The sequence below is a fragment of the Crocodylus siamensis genome, chromosome 6 (assembly GCF_052110815.1).
Source record: "Crocodylus siamensis isolate JL-2025a chromosome 6, ASM5211081v1, whole genome shotgun sequence".
Lineage (NCBI taxonomy): Eukaryota > Metazoa > Chordata > Crocodylia > Crocodylidae > Crocodylus > Crocodylus siamensis.
The window spans coordinates 52,668,661-52,693,657 of NC_143400.1; the positions used below are offsets into that span (position 1 = coordinate 52,668,661).

General features: G+C 46.3%; 2 protein-coding genes across 15 annotated transcripts in view; one reads left to right on the plus strand and one right to left on the minus strand.

Moving 5' to 3' along the window:
* Positions 1 to 1,130, minus strand: part of CEP63 (centrosomal protein 63) — a 64,177-nt gene extending 63,047 nt beyond the window's left edge. For 8 of the 13 annotated variants that reach the window (XR_016443331.1, XM_090055941.1, XM_090055940.1 and 5 more), the window contains exon 1: positions 848 to 978. The gene's annotated coding sequence lies outside the window, so the exon portion shown is untranslated. The other 5 variants (XM_090055933.1, XM_090055937.1, XM_090055935.1 and 2 more) reach the window with 5 other exon arrangements.
* On the plus strand, positions 804 to 8,894 carry ANAPC13 (anaphase promoting complex subunit 13). 2 transcript variants are annotated; one of them, XM_090055945.1, is made up of 3 exons: positions 804 to 941; positions 2,970 to 3,100; positions 7,844 to 8,894. In XM_090055945.1, the coding sequence occupies exons 2-3, from the start codon at positions 3,002 to 3,004 to the stop codon at positions 7,967 to 7,969; spliced, it is 225 nt and encodes a 74-aa protein (XP_089912071.1). In that variant the 5' UTR covers positions 804 to 941; positions 2,970 to 3,001; the 3' UTR covers positions 7,970 to 8,894. The 2 variants fall into 2 exon arrangements, with proteins under 2 accessions (XP_089912071.1, XP_089912072.1); XM_090055946.1 differs by lacking the exon at positions 804 to 941 and adding an exon at positions 1,003 to 1,141.
* Positions 8,895 to 24,997: the final 16,103 nt, after the last annotated feature.

Sequence of the window (24,997 nt, forward strand, 5' to 3'; positions counted from 1 at the left end):
AGCCATGTCATTCGGCCTGCAGGGCTCCCTGTGGGTCCCAACACCTGCTACCCTATCTCCCATCCGTAGCAGGAGCCACAGAGACAATGCAGCCTGTGCTTTGTCAGACTTGGGGGGCCCGGTGATATTTGACCAGGAAGGAGGCTGTGGCCAGGAGGCCCCAGGACTGCAGAGCCAGTCTTCACCCCTGTCTCTGAGCTGAGTATCACCAGGCAGTGTCCACTGGCTCCTTGGACTAGTTGGGGGGCCAGCAGGCACTGGTCAGTGAGCTCTGCTCGGCATCATCCTTTTGGCACTCGTTTCAACCCTCTGACCTTCACTCCTGTCCCTGTTTTCCTATTATTTGTCCCCAGCAATCAACTGCCCCCCTTCTCTGCCGCCTCGCTATGCGAGGGAGGCTAAGGGCAAGGTGGTGGGCGGGTGGCGCTGAAAGGCAGCAAACCGGCTTCCGAGCGGCTGCTGAACAGGCCGGAGCGGCGTCCCCTGGCGCCTCAGACCCGACACGCAGAGGTCTGGGGACGTCCCTGGATGCTGCCTGTCCGGGTCAGCGCCCCCCTCCGCCGCCGGGTGCAGCGCGGGCCAGGGGCCCCGCAGGCCTGAGAGGGGCAAATAAGGAGCTACAGCCGGGCTCGGCAGGGCCAGAACAGGGCTCGCAGACACAGCGCGGGGCCAGGGGCCAGCGTCCCGCCCGCAGGACCTATGGGACCCCGGAGCGGCACTGGGAAACTGAGGCACCGCCACGGTGCCGCCTGACTCGCCTGGAGTCACCCGGCGCGGAGGGGGCGGGGCCAGCCCTGCGCTTGCGCGGTGCGAGAGGAGGGGGCGTCCCGGTTCGGCGAGCCGTTACCCGCGCCGGTGCTGGCGGAGGACCCGGCTTCCTCTCTATGGTTCACGCGGCTCAGAACGGCCAGTCACGTGAGGACCTGCGGAGGAGCGAAGGGGTGAGCGCGCGGGAGGGCTCTGGGGGCGGAAACGGAGGGTTTCTCTCACCGGTGGGTAAGGGACATAGGCCCGAAGGCGCAAGGCCGGCTGGGTAGTACGTATTTGCGGGAGCTGGAGCATGCGCCGGCCGTGAGGCTGCCGCCCGTGTCCTCGCCCTAATCTTGAGGAGCAGACATCCCCCCCGAAGGCGCGAAGGCAGGTCGGTAGTGCGCATGTGCGGGATTTGGAGCATGCGTACTGTCGGTGATTGGGTTCCCGCCCTAATCCTGCGGCGCGGAGGCAGGTCGGTAGTGCGCATGTGCGGGAACCGGAGCATGCGCAGTGCCGTGCCCGGGCCCTGAGGGGTGGGGCATGTGCTCAGAAGCTCGAGGGCTCCACTGAGGGGTGCGGGTGGGGTCTGTTTGAGACAGCCTGGCGGAGGAGAAACACCCTTCTCATCCTCCCCGAGCCCCTCAGCGCACTGTAGTGGGACCCCCGTTTTCTCCTCCCTGAGAGGCCGAGGTAGTTAGAGCCGGACTATGTAATTATTTGGGCCCGGGGGCCCCATAGGGAACTGTGATGAGCTGTTGTGGGCTGGGTCTATGCAACAACTCACCCAAACTCCCCGGATGCATACACACGTTCATTAATGTGCCTCAGATCCTGCGCGTTTAATTTACTACTTCCTTAATTTTGGACTAACTGAGTGCACTGTACCTACAGTTACTGGCAGCGGGGTATTAGCATGGTGTGTTTCGTGATGCACTACTGCACAGTGATATTAAGCTAATGTGCAATAAGCATCTCAAGTAGACATGCCCCCAGTGTGGGTTGGGGCCATGAGCGGGGAGCTGCATTCGGGAGAAGGATAGGCATCTGCTCCCTGCTGGGCCCCGCTGCTCAGCTGAGCTCCTCCAGAGGCAGCTCCTCCTGCTCCTGATGTGCTGCTCAGGGTGGTGGAAGCTTCAGCCAGTGGATCCTACCCCAGCACATGGGGCTCTTGTAGCTCCCAGCCACCTTCTACCTGCTCCACCCACTCAGCTGCAGCTTCCCCCAGCCTGGAGCAGCACAATGGGCAGGAGCAAGAGGAAGAGCTGCTGCTGGAGGCTAGCTGAGCAGCACCTGTGGGGCTGCAGCTGCACCAGGAGCCTTCCCACAAGAAGCTGTGCACACAGGCTGGGGCCTGTACACACAGTCAGGAGCTCAGCCTGGGCTGGGCTTGGCCCCATGCAGAGCACCACAGGGGCAGTTGCTGGCCAGATCCAGTCAACTGGCTATATTTTGTCCAACTCTTGAGTTAGAGAGTGAAGATCTGACCCTTGCATTGCAAGACTCTACAAATGCCTCCTAACGGGAGGATCTCAACTACACAGTTTATGCTGATGACTGAGAATTGCTCTTCGGGGGGCACAGCAGCAGCAGGAGCATGTCAGTGGTGAGCAGGGAGCTACTGCAGATGCTGCCAGCACTGACTGGGGGGTGGCAAGCGCTGACCAGACATTGGCAATCACCTGCAGATGCCACTGGCAGCTTCAGCAGTGGACAGTGGGGATCACTGACTGCCTGCAGGCACTGTCAGTGGCAGGGTGGCAAGCGGCAACTGCCCACAGGCATCGCTGACAAAAAGGCGTCTGACACTGTAGGGGGTGAATGCGCCCCTAGCTTGTTCTTTTGGCTTTTGGCTAGGGGCAAGCAAGACTAGGGGGCATCTAAACCCCAAGGCCTTGGGGCTTGCATGTAGGATGCCTGCCATGGGTTTGGGAGTATCCTAAGCCCCAGGCTGAAGAGTTTGGGAGGTAAGATACCTGCCAGTGGCAGCACCACACAGACCTGAACAGTTGGGCTCTGCTCAGTCGATAGAATTTGGAGCTGATTTGGCCTGAGACATGGAATTTAAAAAAAACCCAACCCCAAACCATGTGATGCACATATGACTGCAAGAGCCAAGATCACCCAAGTGGTTTTTCTCAACAGGAATTAGAACAACTCCCAAGGCACCACTCTGGAGGGTTTGGGCCATTGCGAATGATGTCCTCTTTGTTTCGCAGGTGTTGCGTGGGTGTGGGCTGGCTGCACACTGATGGACAGTGAGGTGCAGAGGGATGGGAGAATTCTGGATCTGATTGACGATGCCTGGAGGGAAGACAAGTTACCATATGAGGATGTGGCAATACCCCTAGTAGGTGACCACTGTGCACTGAATTAACAGCCTGATCTTGAGTCCTTGCATTTCCAAACTTCTTAACCCCTTCCAAGCAAATGATCCTTGCAACTTCACCACTTTGTACCAGAAATACTCCTATACTGCTCTGTTCAGCTTCCCCTTTGTTTTGTGTGTGGCAAGAACGTGGGATTCTCTCACCCACTTCCTCCCTTCTCTTTCCCCCCCCTCCCCTCTCACTCTTTTTTTTTTTTTCTCTCCGCAGGTGGGGGTACAAATGCTTTCATCCCACAGCTGTTTGACTCTTTGGAAGGAGGAAACATCTCCCCTGCTCTTAGTCAGTTCTCAGCCTCTTTGGAGGGTGCAATGCTTCTTTCCATCCCCTGCCTCTGTTTGGGGTTAGGGGCAAGCATAAGTGATGCTCTTTTATCAAACAACATTTGATTATAGTGCTGGTTGTGTTTGAAGCAGTTTGCCAGACTGGGGTCTGTGGGTCTCAGATAAGTAGCTTTGTGTTGGCAGTGTGTGGAGAGTTAGCATTTAAGTACTGTTGGCTACTTTTCATTCCCAGCTGCTAAAATGCATTCAATGTTCTCCTAAGAGTACTTTTCCATGTAAACAATCACTGTAATTATTACTAAAATGGTGATCATGGAAGCATCTGTTGTGTGATCCCAGTATTGAAATACAGTCCATGCCAGAGGTGCCCCTTAGATTGTGCACTTGAACATATTGGTAGTCTCTTTGCTCATAAAAGTACCTACACCACAAGGCAGCTTCCCTTCAGGACATGGATGTGCCAACTCATCTGTCCCTGTGGGGCATGTGAATGGCATGAGACTGGTTCATGGGCTGGGTAAACAGCCAGGGGTCAGCTCATGAACTGTCTTGGACCCTCCCCACCACATGTTGGATCCAGCATCTGCTTTGGGCAGTCCATGGTGGATGTTCCAAGCAGCACAGGTCCTTGACCAGCCAGAACAAGTACCAGATCTGGAATGCAGGGGATCCAGTGGAGCACTGCTGCTTCCAGCATGGCTGATCCAGCCCTTGCTCTGGCATTCTGAAACTGTGCCGCAAGTGGTGCCTGTTCTGAATTGGTTGGAGCAGGAGCTGGATCCACCACGGGGATGAGAGCCAGATGATGTGGCTCCGTGGGCTGAATCTGGCCCATAGATCTTATCTTTGACATCTTTCCCTTTCCCCAGGAGTGTATAGTGTCACCAGTCAAGAGCTAGTGGGAAAAGTGGCTCCCCTTATCCTCAACTGCATCCAGTGCTAAGGGCCACTACACTCCCCCTTTTCTCATCTGTCAGCTGGAGTGAGTCACAAGGACTTGTCCTGTCTATATTCCCTTACCATTCTGCCAGCAAGGGGTGTGAGGGGAGGAACTGATTTCTCCTCCATCTGTTAGCAACTATTTTTGATCTGTCATGAACTCTGAAGTACACCAGGATCTTTGCAGCACCTTTCCATTGGATACATAGATTCATAGGCATTGATCATCCTCAATAGATCATCAAGTCCGACCCCCTGCATAGACAGGAAAGTGCTGGGTTCAGATGACCCCAGCCAGATGCCCATCCAACCTCCTCTTGAAGACCCCCAGGGTAGAGGAGAGCACCACCTCCCTTGGGAGCCCATTCCAGACTTTGGCCACTCTAATTGTAAAGAAGTTCCTCCTAATGTCCAGTCTAAATCTGCTCTCTTCTAGCTTATGGCCATTATTTCTTATGACCCCCAGGGGCACCTTGGTGAGTAGAGCCTCACCAATTCTCTTCTGCAACCCCATAGTGAATTTATAGGCAGCCACAAGGCCACCTCTCAACCTTCTCTTGCGGAGGCTGAAGAGGTCCAGGTGCCCTAGTCTCTCCTCATAGGGCTTGGTCTGCCAGCCCTTAACCATACAAGTGACCCTTCTCTGGACCTTCTCCAGGTTATCCACATCCCTCTTAAAGTGTGGTGCCCAAAACTGGACGCAGTATTCCAACTGTGGTCTGACCAGTGCCCGATAGAGGGGAAGTATCACCTCCTTGGTGATAAAGGATGCTTGATAAAGTGCAGTTAGCTTTTCTGATGACTTTGTCACACTGACAACTCATGTTCATCTTGAAGTCCACTAGGACTCCAAGATCCCTTTCTGCTTCCATGCTACCAAGCAGGTCATTTCCTAGGCAGTAGGTGTGCTGGACGTTTTTCCTCCCTAGGTGCAGCACTTTGTATTTCTCCTTGTTAAATTGCATTCTATTGTTTTCTGACCATTTGTCCAACCTGTCCAGGTCTGCCTGCAGTTGTTCCTTGCCCTCCGGTGTGTCCACTTCTCCCCACAGTTTTGTACCATCTGCAAGCTTGGGTAGAGTACACTTCACTCCCTTGTCCAAGTCACTGGTGAAGACATTGAAGAGTAGTAGATATATGAGGGTTTAGATATGCAGAGCTGGAGATATATAGATAGGGAGATATATAAAGCTGGAGATATTCAAAGCTGGAGATATTGAGACTGGTAGATATACAGAGCTGTAGATATATGTAGTATTGGTCCAAGGACAGAGCCCTGTGGGACCCCACTACCCACTCCTTTCCAAGTCGATACCAACCCATCCACTACCACTCTCTGCGTACGACCCTCTAGCCAAGTTGCCACCCACCGGACTGAGTAATCATCCAAGTCACAGCCTCTTAACTTGTTCACCAGTATGGGGTGGGATACCATATCAAAGGCCTTCCTGAAGTCTAAGTAAACAATATCAACCCCTACTCCTGTGTCAAGGTGTTTTGTAACCTGGTCATAAAAACAAACTAGATTAGTCAGGCATGATCTACCTGCTACGAACCTGTGCTGGTTTCCCCTCAGCATAATTTTTCCTGCTGGGCTCTCACATATATGAGCCTTAATAATCTTTTCAAAGACTTTGCCAAGGATGGAGGTGAGACTGACTGGCCTGTAGTTGCTTGGATCCTTCTTCCTCCCCTTCTTGAAAATGGGGACCACACTGGCCCTTTTCCAGTCCTCTGGGACCTGTCCTGTGTGCCACAAGTGCTCAAATATTCTTGACAGTGGCTGTGCAATGATATCAGCCAGTGCCTTCAGTACTCCTGCATCAGGTGGAGGTCCTGTACACAGGATAGGAACCTGTGTGGACAGTGGGAATTTGCTGTCTCCATCTCCCAGCAGATCTCAGGGTAGTTTAGGTCCCCCATGACTACTGCCTCCCTAGTGATTATGGTCTCTGAGAGCCTCAGGAGTTCCAAATCTAGTTCTTCCCCTTGGTGTAGCAGACCCCTACCACCAAATCCCTTTCTCCTTGACCTCCATGTATCCTAACCCATAATCCTTCTACTTTCTCCTCCTCCAATTCCATTTTGATAAGGATCGATGTATAACGCTCCTTGACATAGAATGCAACCCGTCCCCCTCTCCTCCCTACTCTACCTTTTCTGTACAGCTTATAGCCCTCAATGTGTACCGCCCAGTCATAGGTAGAGTCCCACCAGGTTTCTGTTGGCTCCACTAAGTCATAAGTGTTCTCTGCAAGCAGGAGTGCTAGTTCATCCTGCTTGCTCCCCATGCTCCTAGCGTTAGCGTGTATGGGCACTTGAGCCCTGTTACTGGTGCCTTTGTCGCCCCCCAGCTCTGCATATCCTGTCACTCTTCAAACACACACCCTCCCCACATAAACCCCATTCGTTTTTGGATTTCATACAGCCTCAAATGAACTGAGTAAAGGCCTTTGTGAGGTACTCTGTGCTGGTGGGCTCAAGATCTATTTTCATGCTGACACCTCCCCAACTAACAGTGATTTTTAGATCATAGCATACGAAGCCTGGGGATGGACCTCCTGACACCTGAAATATGATCGTTTATGAACAGGTTGAAAATCCAGCACAGCTTCTTCAGAAGGCTTTTTCACTCAACAACATCAAGAAGGGACTGACTGGAGGGTCCTAATTATGGTGCTAACTACTGCTTCCCTTAATGCTTGATCTAAACTCCAGTAAACCATGAAGGCTCCCAGTGACTCCAGTATGCTTGGATTGGGTCCTAATTGAAACCAATTTTAGATTTTGAGAAGGTCCATTTGTCTTGTCTCGTGCTGGGAAGCCCATGACTCAGAATCCTGCTCTGGCTATTTCATTCAGAGTAACACACACGCTAGCAGTTGTACAGTTATGGCAAAACACAGTAGGTACTATTAATAAGAAAAACAAAATCTCAGTCAAACCATAACTTATTTTGCCCAGTTGTGTGTTCATCTATTTGCCTTCACAAAAGTACAGGCTGGGAATGCTTGCCAGTTTTCCCACATAGCCACTTTGTTTTCAGCTTCAAGGGAGAACATTTATTTTGTTACTTTCCAGATGACTAAAAAGATACGCAGCAGATTGCCATATTTAAAAATCTGAAATTGTATAGCTACTCATTTGGGCCTAGCTGCCAGAAAAAGATTTCAAACAAGCGATGAAATACTTGCCCTGTGATGTTACTTATTTATTTTACATTTTCCATACGTTACAATCATCTGTCTCACTGCATACATCTGAGCCAGCAAGCCACCAAGGCAGAAAGCCAGCGTGATCTAAAACTAAGCATAATTTTGTTAAAAACATATTGCTCCATTTAAAAATATCATCAAATTAAGATGTGAACAATATGTATAGCACATGTGCATCTACGTATTCATCAAAACAAAATGTTGGTAACCTGTTTCTTTTAGGGTGCTTTGTAACTGTGGAATGCATTGTCCTATTTTGTCTTCTCAGAATGAACTTCCTGAACCAGAGCAGGACAATGGTGGCACAACGGAGTCAGTAAAAGAACAAGAGATGAAATGGACGGATTTGGCTCTGCAGTATTTGCATGAAAATGTTCCTCCAACAGGAAACTAGTGAATCAGTGCTATTTCCAGGAATAATTTCAGTTCAAGAAGATGATTTTTCAGCAGCGCTTCACTGTGCCCAGTCAAATAAGAAGGAAATAAGACCTTTAAAATGGTCTCAATTTAACCTACTTGTTGAATTCCACAAGAAACAAAATACAGTTGGAAAAGCCCATAAATACGATGCAATTATGACATGAGCTATAACTGCCAGACAGGTATCAGAATGTTTTAATTTTTTAAATGTGAAAATAGTTGGTGTCTGATATTGAGAATTTTTTATAAGTTCGTTGCAAAGTTACCTTAATCTTAATTAGTTTTTGCATACTTTTGAATTTGTAGGTATCGCTTCCTGGTGTTGGTTATTGTTATCAGAATTAATTTGGTGAATATTCATGGTTGCTATGGTGTTTTATAGCCCCATGGGTATCCATTTCACATTTTAGTGCCACTCTTTAGAGATCATAGTACAAAAACCAAGCAATTTTGAACCAATTTGTACTGCCTTTAACTGGCCTCTGGCACAGAAAGGTCATTTGGGTCTGGGTAGAAAGATTAATCAGTGGGATTAAGGCAGGGGTCAGCAGTCTTTAGGAGTGGCAGGAATGCCACTTTTACTGTGGCAAGATGGTGCTTCCAACCTAGCTGCAGCCAGTACTACTTTTCCCTGCTGCATCTAGACTTTCTTGCTTGGATAAAATTACTCTGTGCGTTAGTTTTGACCTGTGGGTTGCCAACCCCTGGATTAAGGGGCTGAAATTTGTAAACACAAAGAGAGGAGGAAAGGTTCTTTCCAATGAAGGCAACCTTGGAGTTTTCACGTTCTGAATGGAGAACATTTCCAGTGCTGACATCCTGTGGTATGTTGGCTAAGCTACATACTGTAAACACTTTATATTAAAAGATCTTGTTGAAAGTCACTTGAAGTTATTGAATTTTGGGTTTGGATCTGTTATTTAGAAGGTATTACTGAACAGGTATCCACACTTCTCGTGGAACCTTCTTAGAAGTCTCAGAAGGGATATGATAGCCAAACTATCAACTCAGCCGGTTGGGTCATTAAGATGAGCAGCTGAATTGCCTGTTGAAGTTGGTGACCATTGCAGTTGCTTATACCAGGGTTGAACTGATCCATGAGAATCATCATCTTGCTCTCATCACAGCACCAGTCAATGCAAGGCATATATTAAATACTATCTAGACCACACTGACAGAATATATTTCTATTAATACTGAAAACACATACAAATATTCATTTTAAAAAATGTTTTGGCTGTGAAAGCAAGTACTTCAAAAAGCCAGAATTGTGATTGCTATTTCCACCTGAATGCCACTGCTTTTATGTGTATGCATTACAAGACAGTCTTCAGCTTCATACAGTTCTTTCACAGGATCTCACCCCACTTTGTGCACAGGATGGACAGAGCTCAGGAGCAGATTGGAGTTGTGTTATTAGTGAGGTTCCTAAGAGCAGTATTAAACTGTTATCCTCCATGTGGACCTCTACAGGGATGAAGCACACACTTTGCCATTGGTTTCCACAGCTTGCTTGCTTGCTGACAGCAGCAGCATGCCAAGATTTGGGAATTCTGGGTTTTATTTCATATCTTGGAGAGTGCCCCCCAGCCCCCTTCAACCTCTGTCCCTGCACCTTCATTTCAGTCCCATCTATACCTCAGCAGTTTGTCTAAGTCTGCCCTCTCCTCCTTGGACACTTGTTCAAATCCCAGACCTTGGCCTCAAGAACGTATAAGTAGTAAGTCACTATTTACAAGTGTCTTGAATATGGTAGAACAGCTGTGGAGCTGTGCCTTAAATGTCACTGCATATGTTCTTCACGGACCCCTAAGAAGAAAGCTGTGAAAAAGGGATCAAGAAATAGGTAGTTTCTAGCTTCAGAGGAGTAACCCAAATATGCTAAGAATGTTTTATTTTTTCCTAAGGGTAGTTGTATTTGTTTGAATAAGTTGTATGGTATCTATTCACTATGAAAACAGAAACAATGTTCTTTCCTCCCTGATCTCTGTCCCTCCACCTCTTTAGTCCTTAGCTGTCCATTGCTATAGGTAAGTCTTATTCTGAGGTTTTGGGTTTCATTCCCACTGAACTGAAAATATTTTAATAAGTTCTAGAAATGTTGGTGATAGAGAAGTAAGAGGTCTTGGAATAAAAAATATTTTAAACACTTATCATAAGCCAAGCCATCAGTTGAAATGCATTTCTTTGAGCCTACAGTTCTCAGATCCACTAGACCAAAGTTTTAGAGATTGTTCTCGTCAGTCCCCATTTTTATGGAATGAAAAAAATGTTGCCTGTCAGATGGCCATGAACATTTCCCTGTGAACTATTTTGGTTGCATGTTAATTTGGAAAGACTAGGGGAGATCCCTTGTTCCTTTGTCAGTCATGTCTCACTATTCTCCCAAGCAAAGTACTTAGAAATTGACTTGGACTCAACCCAGCCCAGTTCTGCATAAGCAGCACAAAGCTCATGCCTCACCCCCACCCCTGCTTTCCCTCTGATTCTCCACTTCCACTCATCATTTGTTACCACTTTTGATGACTCTCCATAACAAGAGATCAGAAATGATGAGCTTAAAAGGGGTGGAGCTCTGTTACTGAACCAGTATTTCATATCTTGGTGCTTCAGACTCGGGTCAGAAAGAAGCAGGAGTTTTGTAATTGCATTCAAGTACTAAAACCTACCATACAGTTCACTATAATCCTTAATACTCCTCATACAATCTGACATCTATAGAACTGGGGGGTGGGGTTCCAAAGAGCCCTGAGATCCAACCAATAGACCTCTCTATTGATGCTTTGATTTGATGTTCTTCGTCCTATTCCTATACCAGAGAGTCTCTTGGCCTTTTTCTCTCCCTGGCTTTGTGCTTGTTGGTCACCTTGCTTGACAACAAATCTAACAGATGAAGCATGAGAGAAAATGGTTGCACCATCTGTGGTGGAAAATTGACAAATAGAAGCTTACTGATTGTATCAGAGAGTTTTAAAATCCTCATTCTACAGCTTTGGGGGAAGAAAAGGCAAAGTTCTCCCGCCTGCAACGTTCTTCTGCAAAAGCTCAAACAGCAGGTTTGTGTCTGCTTATACACAGCCTTTATTCTGGCTTTCTACTCAGTAGGCCACTCAGTTGTTTCATGAGCAGTTGCTACTGAGTAGACCTTATGGTTAAGAGGGGGTTAAATCTGTTTTAACCATTGTTAGGCACTTGGCCATGTGTCCTGCTTTACAAAACGCCAGCTGCTAGGCTCTCAGCTCCTTTGAAGAAAGTTAAGTTGTTTATTTAGCTATATAAATATAGAATTAACTGGTCTGAATTTTTTTTAAAGTTTTAAGTACCTAGGTGCTTGCTGTGACAAATGCTGAGCTGTTGAGATATTGGGGTGGCCCCAAAGCCCAAGCTTTTCCCCTCTGTTTTGCTGCATGTCTAGGGGATAGACTAGATCTCGCTCCTGAGGTGAATCTTCACCCCTAGCCAACCTTAGGCTCCCTCACCTGAGTCCAGACCTTCAGAGCTCCAGCGGAAGATGCTCTGCCACTCTTTGGGGTTGTCACTCTGGGCTCACAAAAAAGAGAGACAACAGATTTCCCCCCATCCCTCCACTTCCAAGGAAGAGAAATGCCTGAATCATGTATTGCTCTATGATCATGCTTGCTGTGGACAATCGGATAAAGCAGGAAAAAAGGTTTGAAAAGAAAAATACTGCTGAAAGCAACTACGTTTTGAGAGAGATAAGAGGTCGAAAATGCAAGTTTTCACCCTTCTTCTCTATCTAGAAACAGCTCCAAAGTAATTCTTTGTAACCAGCAATTTCTGTGCAGATGGCTCTTCTTACATAGTATCCTGCCAGCTCACGGACTCCTTCTGCTTGCCCTAGCTCAGCCGTAGATGGCTTCCCCAAGTTTGGGAGTATCTAGTCTTTTTCACCAGCTCAAAAGCTGGGATTGGAAAAGGTACCTCTTTCCTGGGAATTTTCTGAACACCCCCCTCTTCTCAGGCATAAGCTCTTCTATCTTCCAAATACCTTTTGTTTCTGGGAAGAAAGGATATTATGTAGATGAGCTTTACCTTTCCACCAAGTAGGAGTGAATGAAGGTGTCACTCCCTTTTCTGAACAAAAGCTTTTGGGCCTATTTAGTTAGCCACTGTTTTAATATATCCAAGAACCAAACATGACCTGTGAATAGGAATGACTTGCTTTGTGAACACCCATCATTGCCACCCTGCCTGGCCCAAAATGCATACCAGCTGGATATCTCTTGGGTATGTGCTAAATGCCTTGCATATCTTCCAATTACACAATTAAATGGCAGAAGTATATTTATATCAAATACTAGGCAGGCAGCTGATCAGGGGAGCAAGCAAAGCTCCAGAGCCACTCCAGCCAAGGTACTGGGAATCCAGACTCGGGGGGGGGGGGGGGGGGGGGAGGGGGGTGTTCTTTCTCAGCCTGTTTCCAGGCTGGTGGGAAACACCAAGGGGGGCTGGTTAGGAGGGAAGAACCTGCCTGCGGCTGCCCAGATACTTGCATCCATTGAAATGAAATGTTTTTCTAATATAATGCAGTTGGGTAGAAGATATAGTATGAAGATATAAAGAAACAAACTTCTCTTTGGAAAACTCCATAATACTGTCTATGAATTAGGATAACCAAAACAAGTGAATCTGGGAGATGTTAAGAACATAGATTGCAATTTATTTTTTTGTACATGCAGCCCCTAGCGCAATGGAATCCTAATTGCTGTTTGATGTCTATGGGCAATGTATAATTATAATAATAAGTAATTATAAAGCCAACTTTTTATTAAAACAGTGTTGACAGCTACTATAAGAATTGATTGAATACAGTCTCTTTCAATGACCACAAGATGAACATGAGCCACCAATGCGATGTTGCAGCTGGTAAAGCAAACAAAACTCTGGCTTGCATCCATAGATGTTTCTCAGGTAAATCTCAGGATGTCATCCTCCCACTACTCAGCCTTGGTGAGGCCGCAGCTGGAGCACTGCATCCAGTTCTGGGCTCCACAGTTCAGGAAGGATGTCGAGACGCTTGAGAGAGTCCAGAGGAGAGCCATGTCCATGATCAGAGGGCAAGAGAACAGGCCTTATGAAGAGAGGTTGAGAGCCATGGGACTTCAGCCTGGAAAAACGCAGGCTCAGGGGTGACCTGGTGGCTGCCTATAATTACATAAGGGGTGTGCATCAGGATCTGGGGAAATGTCTGTTCACCAGAGCGCCCCAAGGGATGACAAGGACCAATGGTCATAAAAACCTTTGTGACCGTTTTAAGCTGGACATAAGGAAAAACTTCTTTACTGTCTGAGCCCCCAGTGCCTGGAATAGACTCCCTTTGGACATGGTGCGGCACCTACTCTGAACTTATTCAAGAAATGTTTGGATGCTTATCTTGCTGGGATCCTTTGACCCTAGCTGACTTCCTGCCCCTGGGGCAGGGGGCTGGACTGGATGACCTTCAAGGTCCTTTCCAACCCTAATGTCTATGATATCTATGAAATCTATTAAGTGCTTTAATACAAAGGTGGCCAACTTGCGGCATATGTGCCACAAGTGACATGGGCAGTTTCTGTACATGACACATAACAGACCAAAGGGTGGACAGGCAGGGCAGCTGCAGATAGGGCAGAGAGCAGAAAGCTGAGCAGCTGATTGGCTAGGCTAGAGGAAGAGGATGGGAGTTGCAACTGGGGAGCATAGGGGGCTATTTGTGGCATGCCTGCCAGAAAGGTTGGCCTGTACTGTCTTACATTCTCCAAATAGAAAGTTTATTGAAATTGAAATGCTTCAGTGTAATTTAAGGGATACAAATTCTGGCTATTTTAAACCTCTTTGTAACCACCAGGGGGAGCTAAAGGACCTTTCCTTTTCCCATGTAATGATTGAATGGTGTTCATTTCAGTTGCTTTTTCATGAGCTAAATCCAGTAGGGGGCACAGAGGTACAACTGTTTGCTTAGCTGGCTCAGAAAACTTGAATTCATCTTAAGAACTCTTTAAGAAGTTTCCAGGCTAGGAGGCCTTTGGCTTCTGAAAAGGTTATCCAAATAGTTATTCTGTCCTGTGATTTTTGCTTGTGCTGCATATTTTAAATGCATTCTTATTACTCGGTTTTGATAGAGCAGTGGAAGAAACCCAGTGAGTTTGACACACTGCTGGTGAAGCACAAATGTAAGCCTTCCCTCCTCAGTGCTGCAACATCAAGGCTTCTGTGCATGACTCCTGCTGTTTCTGTGATGGCCCACAGTCCTGTGGAAGACTACAAAACTAGAATAACGGCACTGAACTCAGGCAAATATAATGCAGCCCTTGAGGCTAGTAAAATAGAAAGAATGGTTTTCTGGTTAGTGCACCTTGCCAGAACTCAGGGATATCTGTGTTTTTATTCCTAGTTCTTCCTGTGACACCAGCACGTCTCTCCTGCTACCATGGTTTCCTTTTGTAAAATGGTGAGAATATTCCCCTATCTGGCATGTCTATTATGAGGATTATTAATATTGGGTTTTAGGAGACTTTTATGCTATGGCAATGAGCACCAGGAAAGAATAAGCGGCAAGAACTGTAGGTCCAATGCAGCTGGAAAACCAGTCAGAAATAGTTACAAATTGATGGTTACTTGTCTGTACAGGCTAGCTGCCTTGTCCCAAATATGTGACTACAACTGGCATGCAGTTCTGCGGTCAGACTCTTTCTTTTTACACAGCATTTGGTATGCAGATTTTGCCATTAGCAGTCAAACATCAGTAACCAGCTAAGCATATTTTAGAACTTGGTTAAACTCATGCACTGGACTGCAAAAATAGGATTGTTGTTAATCTAAGGAGAAGCTCAGAAGCCCTGGCTATGCTTTGCCTCAAATCTCTTCTTTGTTTGATCTGTTCTATATGCATATAAAATGTTGGGACTGAATAAAAGTTGTTTTGAGTTAACCACTGTCTAGTGACCTATACAATCTGGTAAGAAAAAGGTACATTATAATGTGCATGATACTTGAAACAGGTGCCCAGTGGGTACATTTAGAACCCGATACTTGAGTCAGTTGGGTTTTACCAGGATAAGGCAAAAGGTCCCTAGGTGCTTGTTTTAGAAGATATGGAAAAAGTCAAGTGCCCAGTTTTCTTTCTCTTCTTTTCCTCTGTAAGCTATTTAGTTGTATCCACTATTATCTTGCCTATAAAATAAACTACCTCACTCTTCAGATCCTCCTCCTATGGGAGATTTCCTATGTCTCCACTCATTTTTATATTCGGTTTGGACCCTTTCCATTTCTGTTGCATGTTTTTAAAAGGAAAAAATAAGCATATCCAAAATATGCTTCTACTTGATAATAGAGTGACTGTATTTATATTGCATTTATAGTATAATCTTACATCAGCTGTGCTTTTCAGTCTCTGTAATTTATATAAATGAAGGTTAGTTTCATGACTTAATTCTGTAATGTACTGAGTATGAAACTCAAAGGGAATATAAACTGTAATTACTCTGAAGTTATACCTCGTGATGCATTTAACTCCTACAGATTCCTAGTACTAGACAGTAAAATACCAGTAAATGGAATGAATTACTTGTGCTTAACACCAGAATTAATGCATGCAATTTGAGAAACCAGGTATATTCTCTATGCTGCACCACCAAATGTTTAATTTGGAGTACTTTCAGTCCCAGTGTAATCCAGTCAACACATTTCAATTCTATAACAACATATTTTAAACTAAAAAAAATCTGTTGTGCAATTAGTCTTGCATATATATATGAATGACTGATAATTACAGATATCAGAAAGCAGCACTGTATTGTAATTTACATGATAATTAAAATCACTCCCATTATAAAGTAGTTCCAAATTACCTTCCAGGCTGCCACCGTCCTACTAAATTACCAATATAAAATAATTGTTAGCCAAAAATATACTTTGTTTCAATTAATAATCAACACTGAAAACAAGCCACAACAAGTTACCAATTATCCAGTTATATGTTACTGGTGGTTTTGTGTGGCTGAAGTTACACAATCTGTGGGTTTGTGTCTTAAAGCATCCATGGTATACACTGCTAGCCAGTGAATACATAATCCATCTGCCCATACATGTCTGTGTATTTGGTTTTGTGCAACATGTGAAATGCTATTTGGAGTGGTAGTTTCGTGGCATAGCAATGCAGAATTAGCAATACACGTGTGCTGATACAGTCGCATTGTTTGCTTCCTGACGTTCAGAATTCCTTGCCTTGGGTGTAATACCACTTAAAGTGCTTAGATTGTCCAGTAGAGCTTCCTTCTGTCTTGCATGTTTAGCTGGTCAACCCATTTAAACTTTGGTACTAATTATATCAACTTGGATACTATGTCTCAAATTCTAAAAGAATGTAGCTTGAAAGTTTGAGGCCAAGGCCTGCACTTCCTCACCATGACCCCCGTTTGACAAAACATTGACATGCTTAACTTTAAGTCCATTTCTATTCAGTAAATCATTAAAGTACATGCTTAAGCCCCACTGTAACAAATGGGGGTTAGATGTACTGCAATTAAACGTGTTTAATTAAAGTGCCCATGCCTGGCTGGATACTTACGTTAAGACTAGCCAGTTGCCCAACAAGAATGATGAGCATGGGGCATGGGAGGGACAGAGGCCTGTGTCCGGCTCCGCCATGGGGCCCGGCCTGGCCCCCCCACCCTCCCCACCACTGTTGCAAGGCTGGGCCTAGACCTCCCCCCACCTCCCTGCCACCATTTCATGGCCACCCCCTGCCCAACTTCCCAATGCCATTTCCAGGCCAGGCTGGGCCCAGCATGTCCCTCCCATACCCTCCATTTTGGGTCCTGGCATGCCCCTTCTACCTTCCCCGCCGCCGTTGTAGGCCCCACCTTCCCTGCTGTCATTTCAGGGCTGCACCGGGCCACACCCCACACCCTCTGTTTTGAGGCCGGGCCAGGCGCGTGTCCTTCCTCCCCCCGCCACCATTTTGGAGCTGGGCCTGCTCCTCCCACCCCCCCAGCAACTGCCTGGGTCTGCTGCTCCCCACCCCCTCACCACCACGGTGGACTGGCTTTCACCCCCCACCACCCCCAGGCCTGCTCCTCCCCGCCCCCCTGGTGCTGCCACATCAGCCCAGGCATGCTGCCCCCACCCCGTGTCCGGAGGGAGCAGCACAGGAGAGAGGGGCAAGGCCAGCAGCTCTTGCCTTGGCCCTGACCCCCATTCCGTATTCACCGCCTGCAGGGAGCAGAGGGGGCTGCTGGTCTTGCCCCCCCCCGGCAGCATCCCGATCCCAGTCCCCCAACGCCGTTGCTGCCACCATCACCTCCACTGAGCGGGTGGGGAGCGCCTCCCCCCTGTTCTGTCCACTCCATTGCTGCTGCCTCCAGGGAGCAGGGCAGGGGGAGCAAGACCAGCTGCCCTGGTCTTGCCCGCCCCCCACTACATTTGTGGGGATGGTGTGTGTCCCCACCGTCATGGCAGCGCTGCACTGCGCTGCCACCCTCTGTTCAAATGCTGTGTTTGCACTCTGGTTGTTTTCATCAGCCAATCAGAGTGCGAATAAAGAGTTATGGACAGACAGATTATGGCTTATATAATATTAGAACTAGGAATTCTGCTTTAGCATTTTGACCCAGTGGAGAAAACATGAGAGCAAATGTTGCAAGACCTGGGATGACCTTCCTTTGAGAATCCTTCAGGATGTTTTGTTGTTCCCTGATGAAACGCCTGCTGTTCTTGCTCCGGAGGCAAGGCACCAGGCAACAAGTGTTATTCTGGGGAAAAGTGCAAAGATGCTGTTACTGGCGAGAACCCTTTTTATAAAGTACCATGCTTTAGTTCCCTGGATCTGAATCTGCACAACTTTGATTTAATACATAAATCATAAAGGGAAGGCAAGCGTGAGTTCATGTCCGCCTCCTTATCTTACCACTAAGAATTTACTTAATGGTCTATTTTCCATTAAGGCCACCATTTGTCCTTTTTCATCCAGGTTAAAGGAAAAGATTTTTAAAAAATTATTATTAATAATATATTTTGTGTTCCAGGTCAAATCAGCCAAATCAGTTCCAAATCATATCGACTGAGCAGAACTCAATTGTTCCAAAAACCATATCAACTAAGCAGGCAGAACTCAATCATTCTAAACATGATGTTTGGCGCTACAGCCGGTGAGCATCCTCCTTTCCAGGCTCTCACCATGGGACTTCAGATGCTCCCAAATCCAATGGCAGGCATCCTATATGCAGGCCCAAGCCCCGAGGTATTGGGATTTAGGTGCCCCCACTTGATCTTGGCCCGCAAGAGGCCAAAACACTTGATCTGAGGCAAAAGGCTGAGAAGAGATCCAGGTCAGGATGAGATGCACCACAACCTTCTCCAAGGCTCTCAGTTGATCAGGATAGCAGAATATAAAAGTAGAGCAAGGTGTTGGGCTGCTCTAAAGCATTAACAATGCAACAACCTGGATTTTGCAGCAGCAGATAGGTAGAGTGAAGAGCTCACTCATGAATTGGAAGTCACATGTCTAGCACCTACCGGGCTTGCAGAGCCAGAGTTTGGAATTTAATCCATCTCAGACATGGTTTTCCTCAAAATGCATCCTGTTGCACAGTTGTTATACTGCAAAACTACATGGTTCTGGCCAGGGAAAGGAAAAGGGATCATCAAAATGCCAGTTAGTAAGAGTCTGGTTAACCTGTATTGTGTCCACTGGGGCATCTAGTGGTATCTCCAGAGGCAGCTTGCATAGACATGCCCAAGTTTGCTTTAAAGTAGTTTGGATACGGAAAGTAGTTAGCCTTTAAATCCTTATTCAGGGTCCTGAAGAAGCTAGAGTAGCCCATGTGGAAGCTTGTCTTGCTATAGCTAGACTGCTACTAGGATGCAAGCTAGCTAATTTAAACCCAGTGTGGATCTGAGCTGGGCACGGACATAACAGAGCAAGAGGGTCCACAAAGCCCGAGGAGAAACAGCGCACGGCTTGCATGCCCTAATTGAATCCTGAAGTCAGAATGGGAAGTTCCAGCCACACTAATTTTCCCTAAAACACCTCTTTCACCCACATGGAGACAGTGTCATCAGCAAGGAAACCACCAGCTACCAGGAAGATGCAGCAAACCAGAATGACAGCAAGAATGGAGGACTGGGGGAGGGGAAGCCGTATATCAAACTGAGGGGGCGAAGCAGCCACTTCCCTGTTTCCACTCCCCTCACCTTGATTCCCCCCTGTGTCTTTCCCCAGTGCTAATATTTGGGTTTTATTCTTGGAGATAATTTTAGGGCACAATCTGTCACTGGCACATAAGAAATCTCGGAATTTTAATGCGGACCATCTGGAGTGCTTGCTCATGTTGAAATGTTAGCATGATGTGGTCATTCCTGTGTGTACACGGGGGAAACAGGAAGGGGGGAGGTGTGCTGTGGATTCCTGTCACCCTAAAACAACTTGCATGCACTCTCCAAACAAACTGTGCTCCTCCCGGCACACAAGCAATAGAGGTGATAGAGTCTGTGTGTGTACTGGGCACAGGGGCATGTGTTTATGCTTCTTTTCCCCCCTCCGAGTGCCTTCCTTTGGAGGGGGGAGGTTCTTTTCCAAGGAGACCTTGAGGTATGGGGTTGTGCTAGGCCCTCCGCCAGCTCGCATGGAATCTGCGTCGCCATGGAAACCGGCCACGAGGATAGCAACAAACAGAGGCAGAGGAATTTTGGCATGGCCCGCTCGGCCTCACTGGAACAAGAAAAGCTCTCATTTAAAAAGGAAAAATAAAAGCTTGTCCAGGGAGCACGCAGGGGGCAGCAGCGTTCCTAATAAACGTCACTTACTTCTTGTGAAGCCTAAAGCTACCATGAAATGGAGAGAAAATTCTTGCCCTGCTCCCTCTTTCCATAGTGTATTGAACTACCAGCTTATGCATTCCCTATAGGCTTGGGAGGGGACATCTGCAAGGGTGTAAATGCTTTAAAGTGGGCCAGAGAGAGGCAGTTATCCGTGTTAGTCTGAAGTCAGTGAGAAGGCAGGGTAGGTTAAATTGGGAAAGTGGGATATGCTCATCCTAACTCAATAATCTCACTTTTTTCTAGATACCCTCTAAAATCTGAAAAAAGACAGACATTTCTTGTTTCCATTTATCAGTATGCTTGTCTTTTTTTTTTTTTTTTTTTTTGGCCACATTTGTTCCCACAGCAGCAGGCTGTGATGTCAGAAGCAAAGGCTTCTGAGCCTATGGCATAGGTAGACAGCAGGAAGAAAATACAATAATTCCGGGGTTGTCAACCAGGGGTACGGCCCCAATGGGTACGTGCAAGCAGGCAGGGTCAGAGCGCCGCCGCCCACCACCCCACTCCACCGCCTCCCAGGAGCAGGGCTGGGGGGGCAGCAAAAGCAGTGACACCCCTCTACATACCGCACAGGCGCCAACCAGCCAACCCCTCCCTCCTCCTGCTCTGTGTCCAGCCACCAGGGGTGCGCTTACGAAAAAGGTTGAAAACCCCTGCAATAATTAATAGTGCGATCATTCTCAACCAAGATGCTGTGACACCCTGGGGTACTTTGAGGTCCTTTCAAGGATGCCATAGGGTGCCCTGCAATGTCAGCCCTCTTAGGTGGACAACTGTTATTCACAAGATAAACTCAGAGATTGCAAAAGGAATCTGTAATGTTAGAAACTCTGACCTGTGGGAGCCTTTCTGAGTTCTCTGCAACAGAAATCTGCTCTGTTACTTTTCCACATTGAAATAACAAGTTGGAGCTAAGAACTAACATTTTCTGAGGGGTGCCTTATGTCCAAGGAGTTGCCTCAAATCTAAAAAAGTTGAGAACTTCCTGTAATAGAGGAATTTGTGTATACATAGATGCTTGATGATGGGCAGTGGGTCCTATAAGTATCATTGTAAGATCAGCATAGCTTGTCTATCATCTAGGCCTCATTGTGGAGTCTGTCATAGTGCAAAAGAAGGCCAAAACTCCCAGTGCTTCCCTTGCATTTTAGAACATGCTTGACCAGCCACATCCCATGTGTTCCCAATCCTGGGCCACCACCACACAGCTCAGCCAATTGCTTGCAGCTGTCACTTGCAACTGCCTTGCTATTTCATTCCCAATCTTTTCTTAAAATGCTGCCATTTTTGCCAAATCATGTAGTAGATTTTTAATGTGGATGGAAGCCAAGGGGCAAGGCTGAGATATCCTCCAGTTCATTTCATTTGGGACTGAGAGAATTGAACTGGTGTGTCCCAGAGTCAAAAGAGGAGTATGCTTGCACACTTATCCTCCTACCCTCCTGGGGATTATTTTGGAGGATGCATACTTCCTGATTATAGTTGGATCAAATAGGCTGAACCATTGCATGAAGAAGGCATGACTGTTGACAATCTGATGCAACCCAACCACTCTGTCTGCAGTGGGAAGTCCTGAAGTTTTATGTCAAGGTTGCCATTTCTAAAAGAACTGTAAATAAAGATATTGAGGATTTTGATTCAGATAAAGAGTTGGCATGAAAATATGGTGTGTGTACCCAGTCTCCAGTCTAACAAATGCCTTTTGTGACTAGTACAGGTCAGCATTGCCAAAGTGAACCTGTCCACCATACAACCCATTCTTATATATTAGCACACTATTCTATTTGACCTCCTGTTTCCTGAATTCAGCATTGTTTATCACATTTCACCAAAGGCACTCAGATGTACAACCCCATCATGGGCTCAGCCTTTTCCTCATTTTCTGCCTCTCTTAATCTCATCGTTTCCTAGTTCCCAATGAGTCAGATACAGGCATCTATTCAAGACAGTACTCTTCAGCTGGGGGCCCATTCTAACAATGCCCTAGTGGGCTGTTATGACCATCTGTTGTTCACAGCTATAGATGTAATAGCTCTTAAAGACCTTCTGCTCATGCATCATCCAAATAGTGCACCTTGGTGTATAGATGACCTGTGACAGATGAAACATATGGATGTGAGACTGGAGTTGCAGGTGGCAGCTGTTCCATTTGAAAGCCAACCAATCACAGGACAGAGCGTATTTAAACCTGCATGTTATTGCTGTTCACTTAGGGCTTTCCCTGAGACAGACTAGCTGCGAGGTGCATTTTGTTGTCACTCAATGACTGAGGATGGATCATTTGTTTCTATGGCAGATGGTATTAAATACTTGCATAGATGACTGAAAACAAAAAAAAATCAAAGCGGGGATCTGCTCTGAAAGTAACCTTATAAAAGTACCCTTGTGATATGATGACTTGCCTTTCCATCCTTCCCAATCAAATTTAAGTGCAATGTAGTAGTTCAATGTAATATTGAAACAACGTTTACTGTGACTGCCCATCCTGCAAATTCATCCTGTGATCTGAAAGACAAACTTGGTTTCTTCTTTTCCCTTCTTTGCATCATACCCACTAAAGGTTTAGGACAGTTGAGGTCCTCAGTAACATCTATGGCACCTACTGTCATCACATTTTAACTTCTGATAACATGCCTTCCATGGGATTGCCTCAAGTTTAGCAAATTATTCTCCTGACAATGCATAAAAAAGAATCCAATCCAGCCCACACTCCTGCAGCTGTATTGGCTCTGCAAGGCTAGCAGGAGTGAAAAACATTCAGAACTGATTGTTCTCATTAAAATCAGCAGATGTGACTAAATATACCCAGGGAACCGCTCTGAGCAGTAAAACATAATGCAGGGTTACACAGTTCTTTTGCACAACTGCATTTGCAGGGCTCAAGCCTGCCAGGTGCTGAGCACTCAATCCTGCAATGCCTCAGTGTCGCATCCATTTGACCCCATTAACATCAATGAGACTGAAGACTGGAACTGCAAGACAGCAGCATATATGCCTATAAGCATAAGTCGCAGAATGGGGTGGGCCACCCAGGCCATGGCCCGACCAACTTTTAGCACATTAATTTAGCTAGCTATGTGGTTAAAAAAATAGCTACACAGTTTTAACTGGAATGCGCATTTGTGCGTTATATAAATTAACGTGCTAAACTTTGGTCGGGCCATGGCCCGCGTGGCCCACCCCATTCCACAACCTATGTCTATAAGACCAGTATACTAGCCTGTTCTCAAGAAGCAGCAAGCAGCAGCCAGAAAATAAAGAGATGTCTTGTACTGCTGCTGTCAGAAGCTGCTCAAAAGCACAAATTTAAAAAAATGGGAGGGCAGAGCAACCAAAATAAAAGCCAATAGTTTTTGCATTATTAGGATGCAAGCCTTGTTAGCTACATAGGCCCAGCTCCTTCCATATACGCAGACCCTGACACCCATGCCGAGTCCCGTAGAAGTCAGTGGGTTCTGCACAGTTGTCTTGGGAATATCAATGGCATTAGTAGGAGGTGATTGGGATATAAACTTAACACTACATCTTATATTTTCTTACATACCCACCTTATTTTCAAAATCGGCTGCTGGAAATTGGGGTTCACACTAATCAAGGAAAGATGGTAGCAGCTGTTTCTGTCGCTTAAGCCCCTGCCAGGGAAGAGTGAAAGTAAAGCTGCTTGTGCTGCTTGCAGGGCTCCCTAACTCCTGGTTGTGGACACTCTGTCTCTTCTCCTCAGCAGAGGCTCTCAAGGGAAAGTCTTTTTTTCCCCTTCATTCATGCTTGCAAAAACATGGTGCATATTTTATCCAGAGGCATGTTGTGTGCAAGAGAATATCATACCTACCCGCAGTGCATAGCAGAAAGCTCATTGGGCCTAGACACAGTGACTACACTCATGTAACCGGCCCTTCCCCTAGTACAGCAAGGAGCAGACACATAAAATATAGTCTTACTTTGGGGTAATTTCCAAGAATCTGGTGTAGGGTTACCTTGGGAAAACTCAGGGGTAAACAACACTGGTGTGACTTACACTGCAGTGGATGTTGTGTATCCACTTCAGTAGTTGCTATTTGCCCAATGCAAACAGGTTATTGCCATCTTGCCTACCACCTGATGGTGAGTTGGTATAGCACACCTATTGTGGCAAGTCCCCAGGGACAGCTGGTTGTCTATCTACTCTAACACTGGTATAATTTACATCAGTGTTCAATACCAGTATAAGCTGCACAGATGTCAACATATGGTTTCCGGGGGCATTGATGGCACTAGGACATCTGTACAAAGATGAAGGGGAGAATACAGGCTTTGTAGGACAACCACACCTTTCAAAAAGAAAAACAAGATTTTGAAGTCCCTTAACATTCACTAGTCTACTAATTCTCCTCTCTTAAAGTGTTTCCTCCTCTCCCTTTAAATGAAAAATTCAAAGCTTGTTCATAAAGTGTAGGTCATCCAATCAGGGAGCAGAAGCAATGCCTATGTGACTGAAGTGACCAACTGCACAAAACAAATAACAAACAGTACGAACATTCAAATAAAGCACTCACTAAAAAGAATGCTGTTTGCACAAATAATTTAGCAAGCAAATATGGATTATGAACAAGTTCCAGAAAATCAGGATTGGTTCATGAATAGAAAAAGAGCTAAATCCAGCCAAGAACTATTTGTTTCTGCCTAGACCTGGTTCAATAAAAGGAGAAGAGAAAATCTAATCAATTATTTGGGCAAAAGGAAACTCAATGAATTAGGAGCTTGAATTCTGTTCAGTTCCCATGGGAGTTTGTCAGCTGACCCCTTTAGTTTCCTTTGAAAATTCCATCCTTGATAAATGTAGCTATAGCTGCTAAATTATTTGGGAAATGGTGATCAACCAATGACTAAGCTGCTCAAATAGATACACAGATTTTTGCTGAGTAAATTACAAATAAGTTCAAATTAACCAAGTAGCTTATTCACCTCATGGGGTGCATATACAGTGTGGTGAGGCTGCTCTGACACTCTGTAATTACAACACGTTGGAGCGTGGTAATTATCATGCTCCAGCAGACCTCAGCTTGACATGTATCAGTGTCCCTGCACTGAAAAATGGTGGCGGGGGTGCTTTAACTAAAGCTCGTTCAATGAACTTTAGTTAAAGTGCCCCCACCGCCATTTTTCGGCATGGGGATGCTGATTCACATGATGCTGTGGGTCAGAA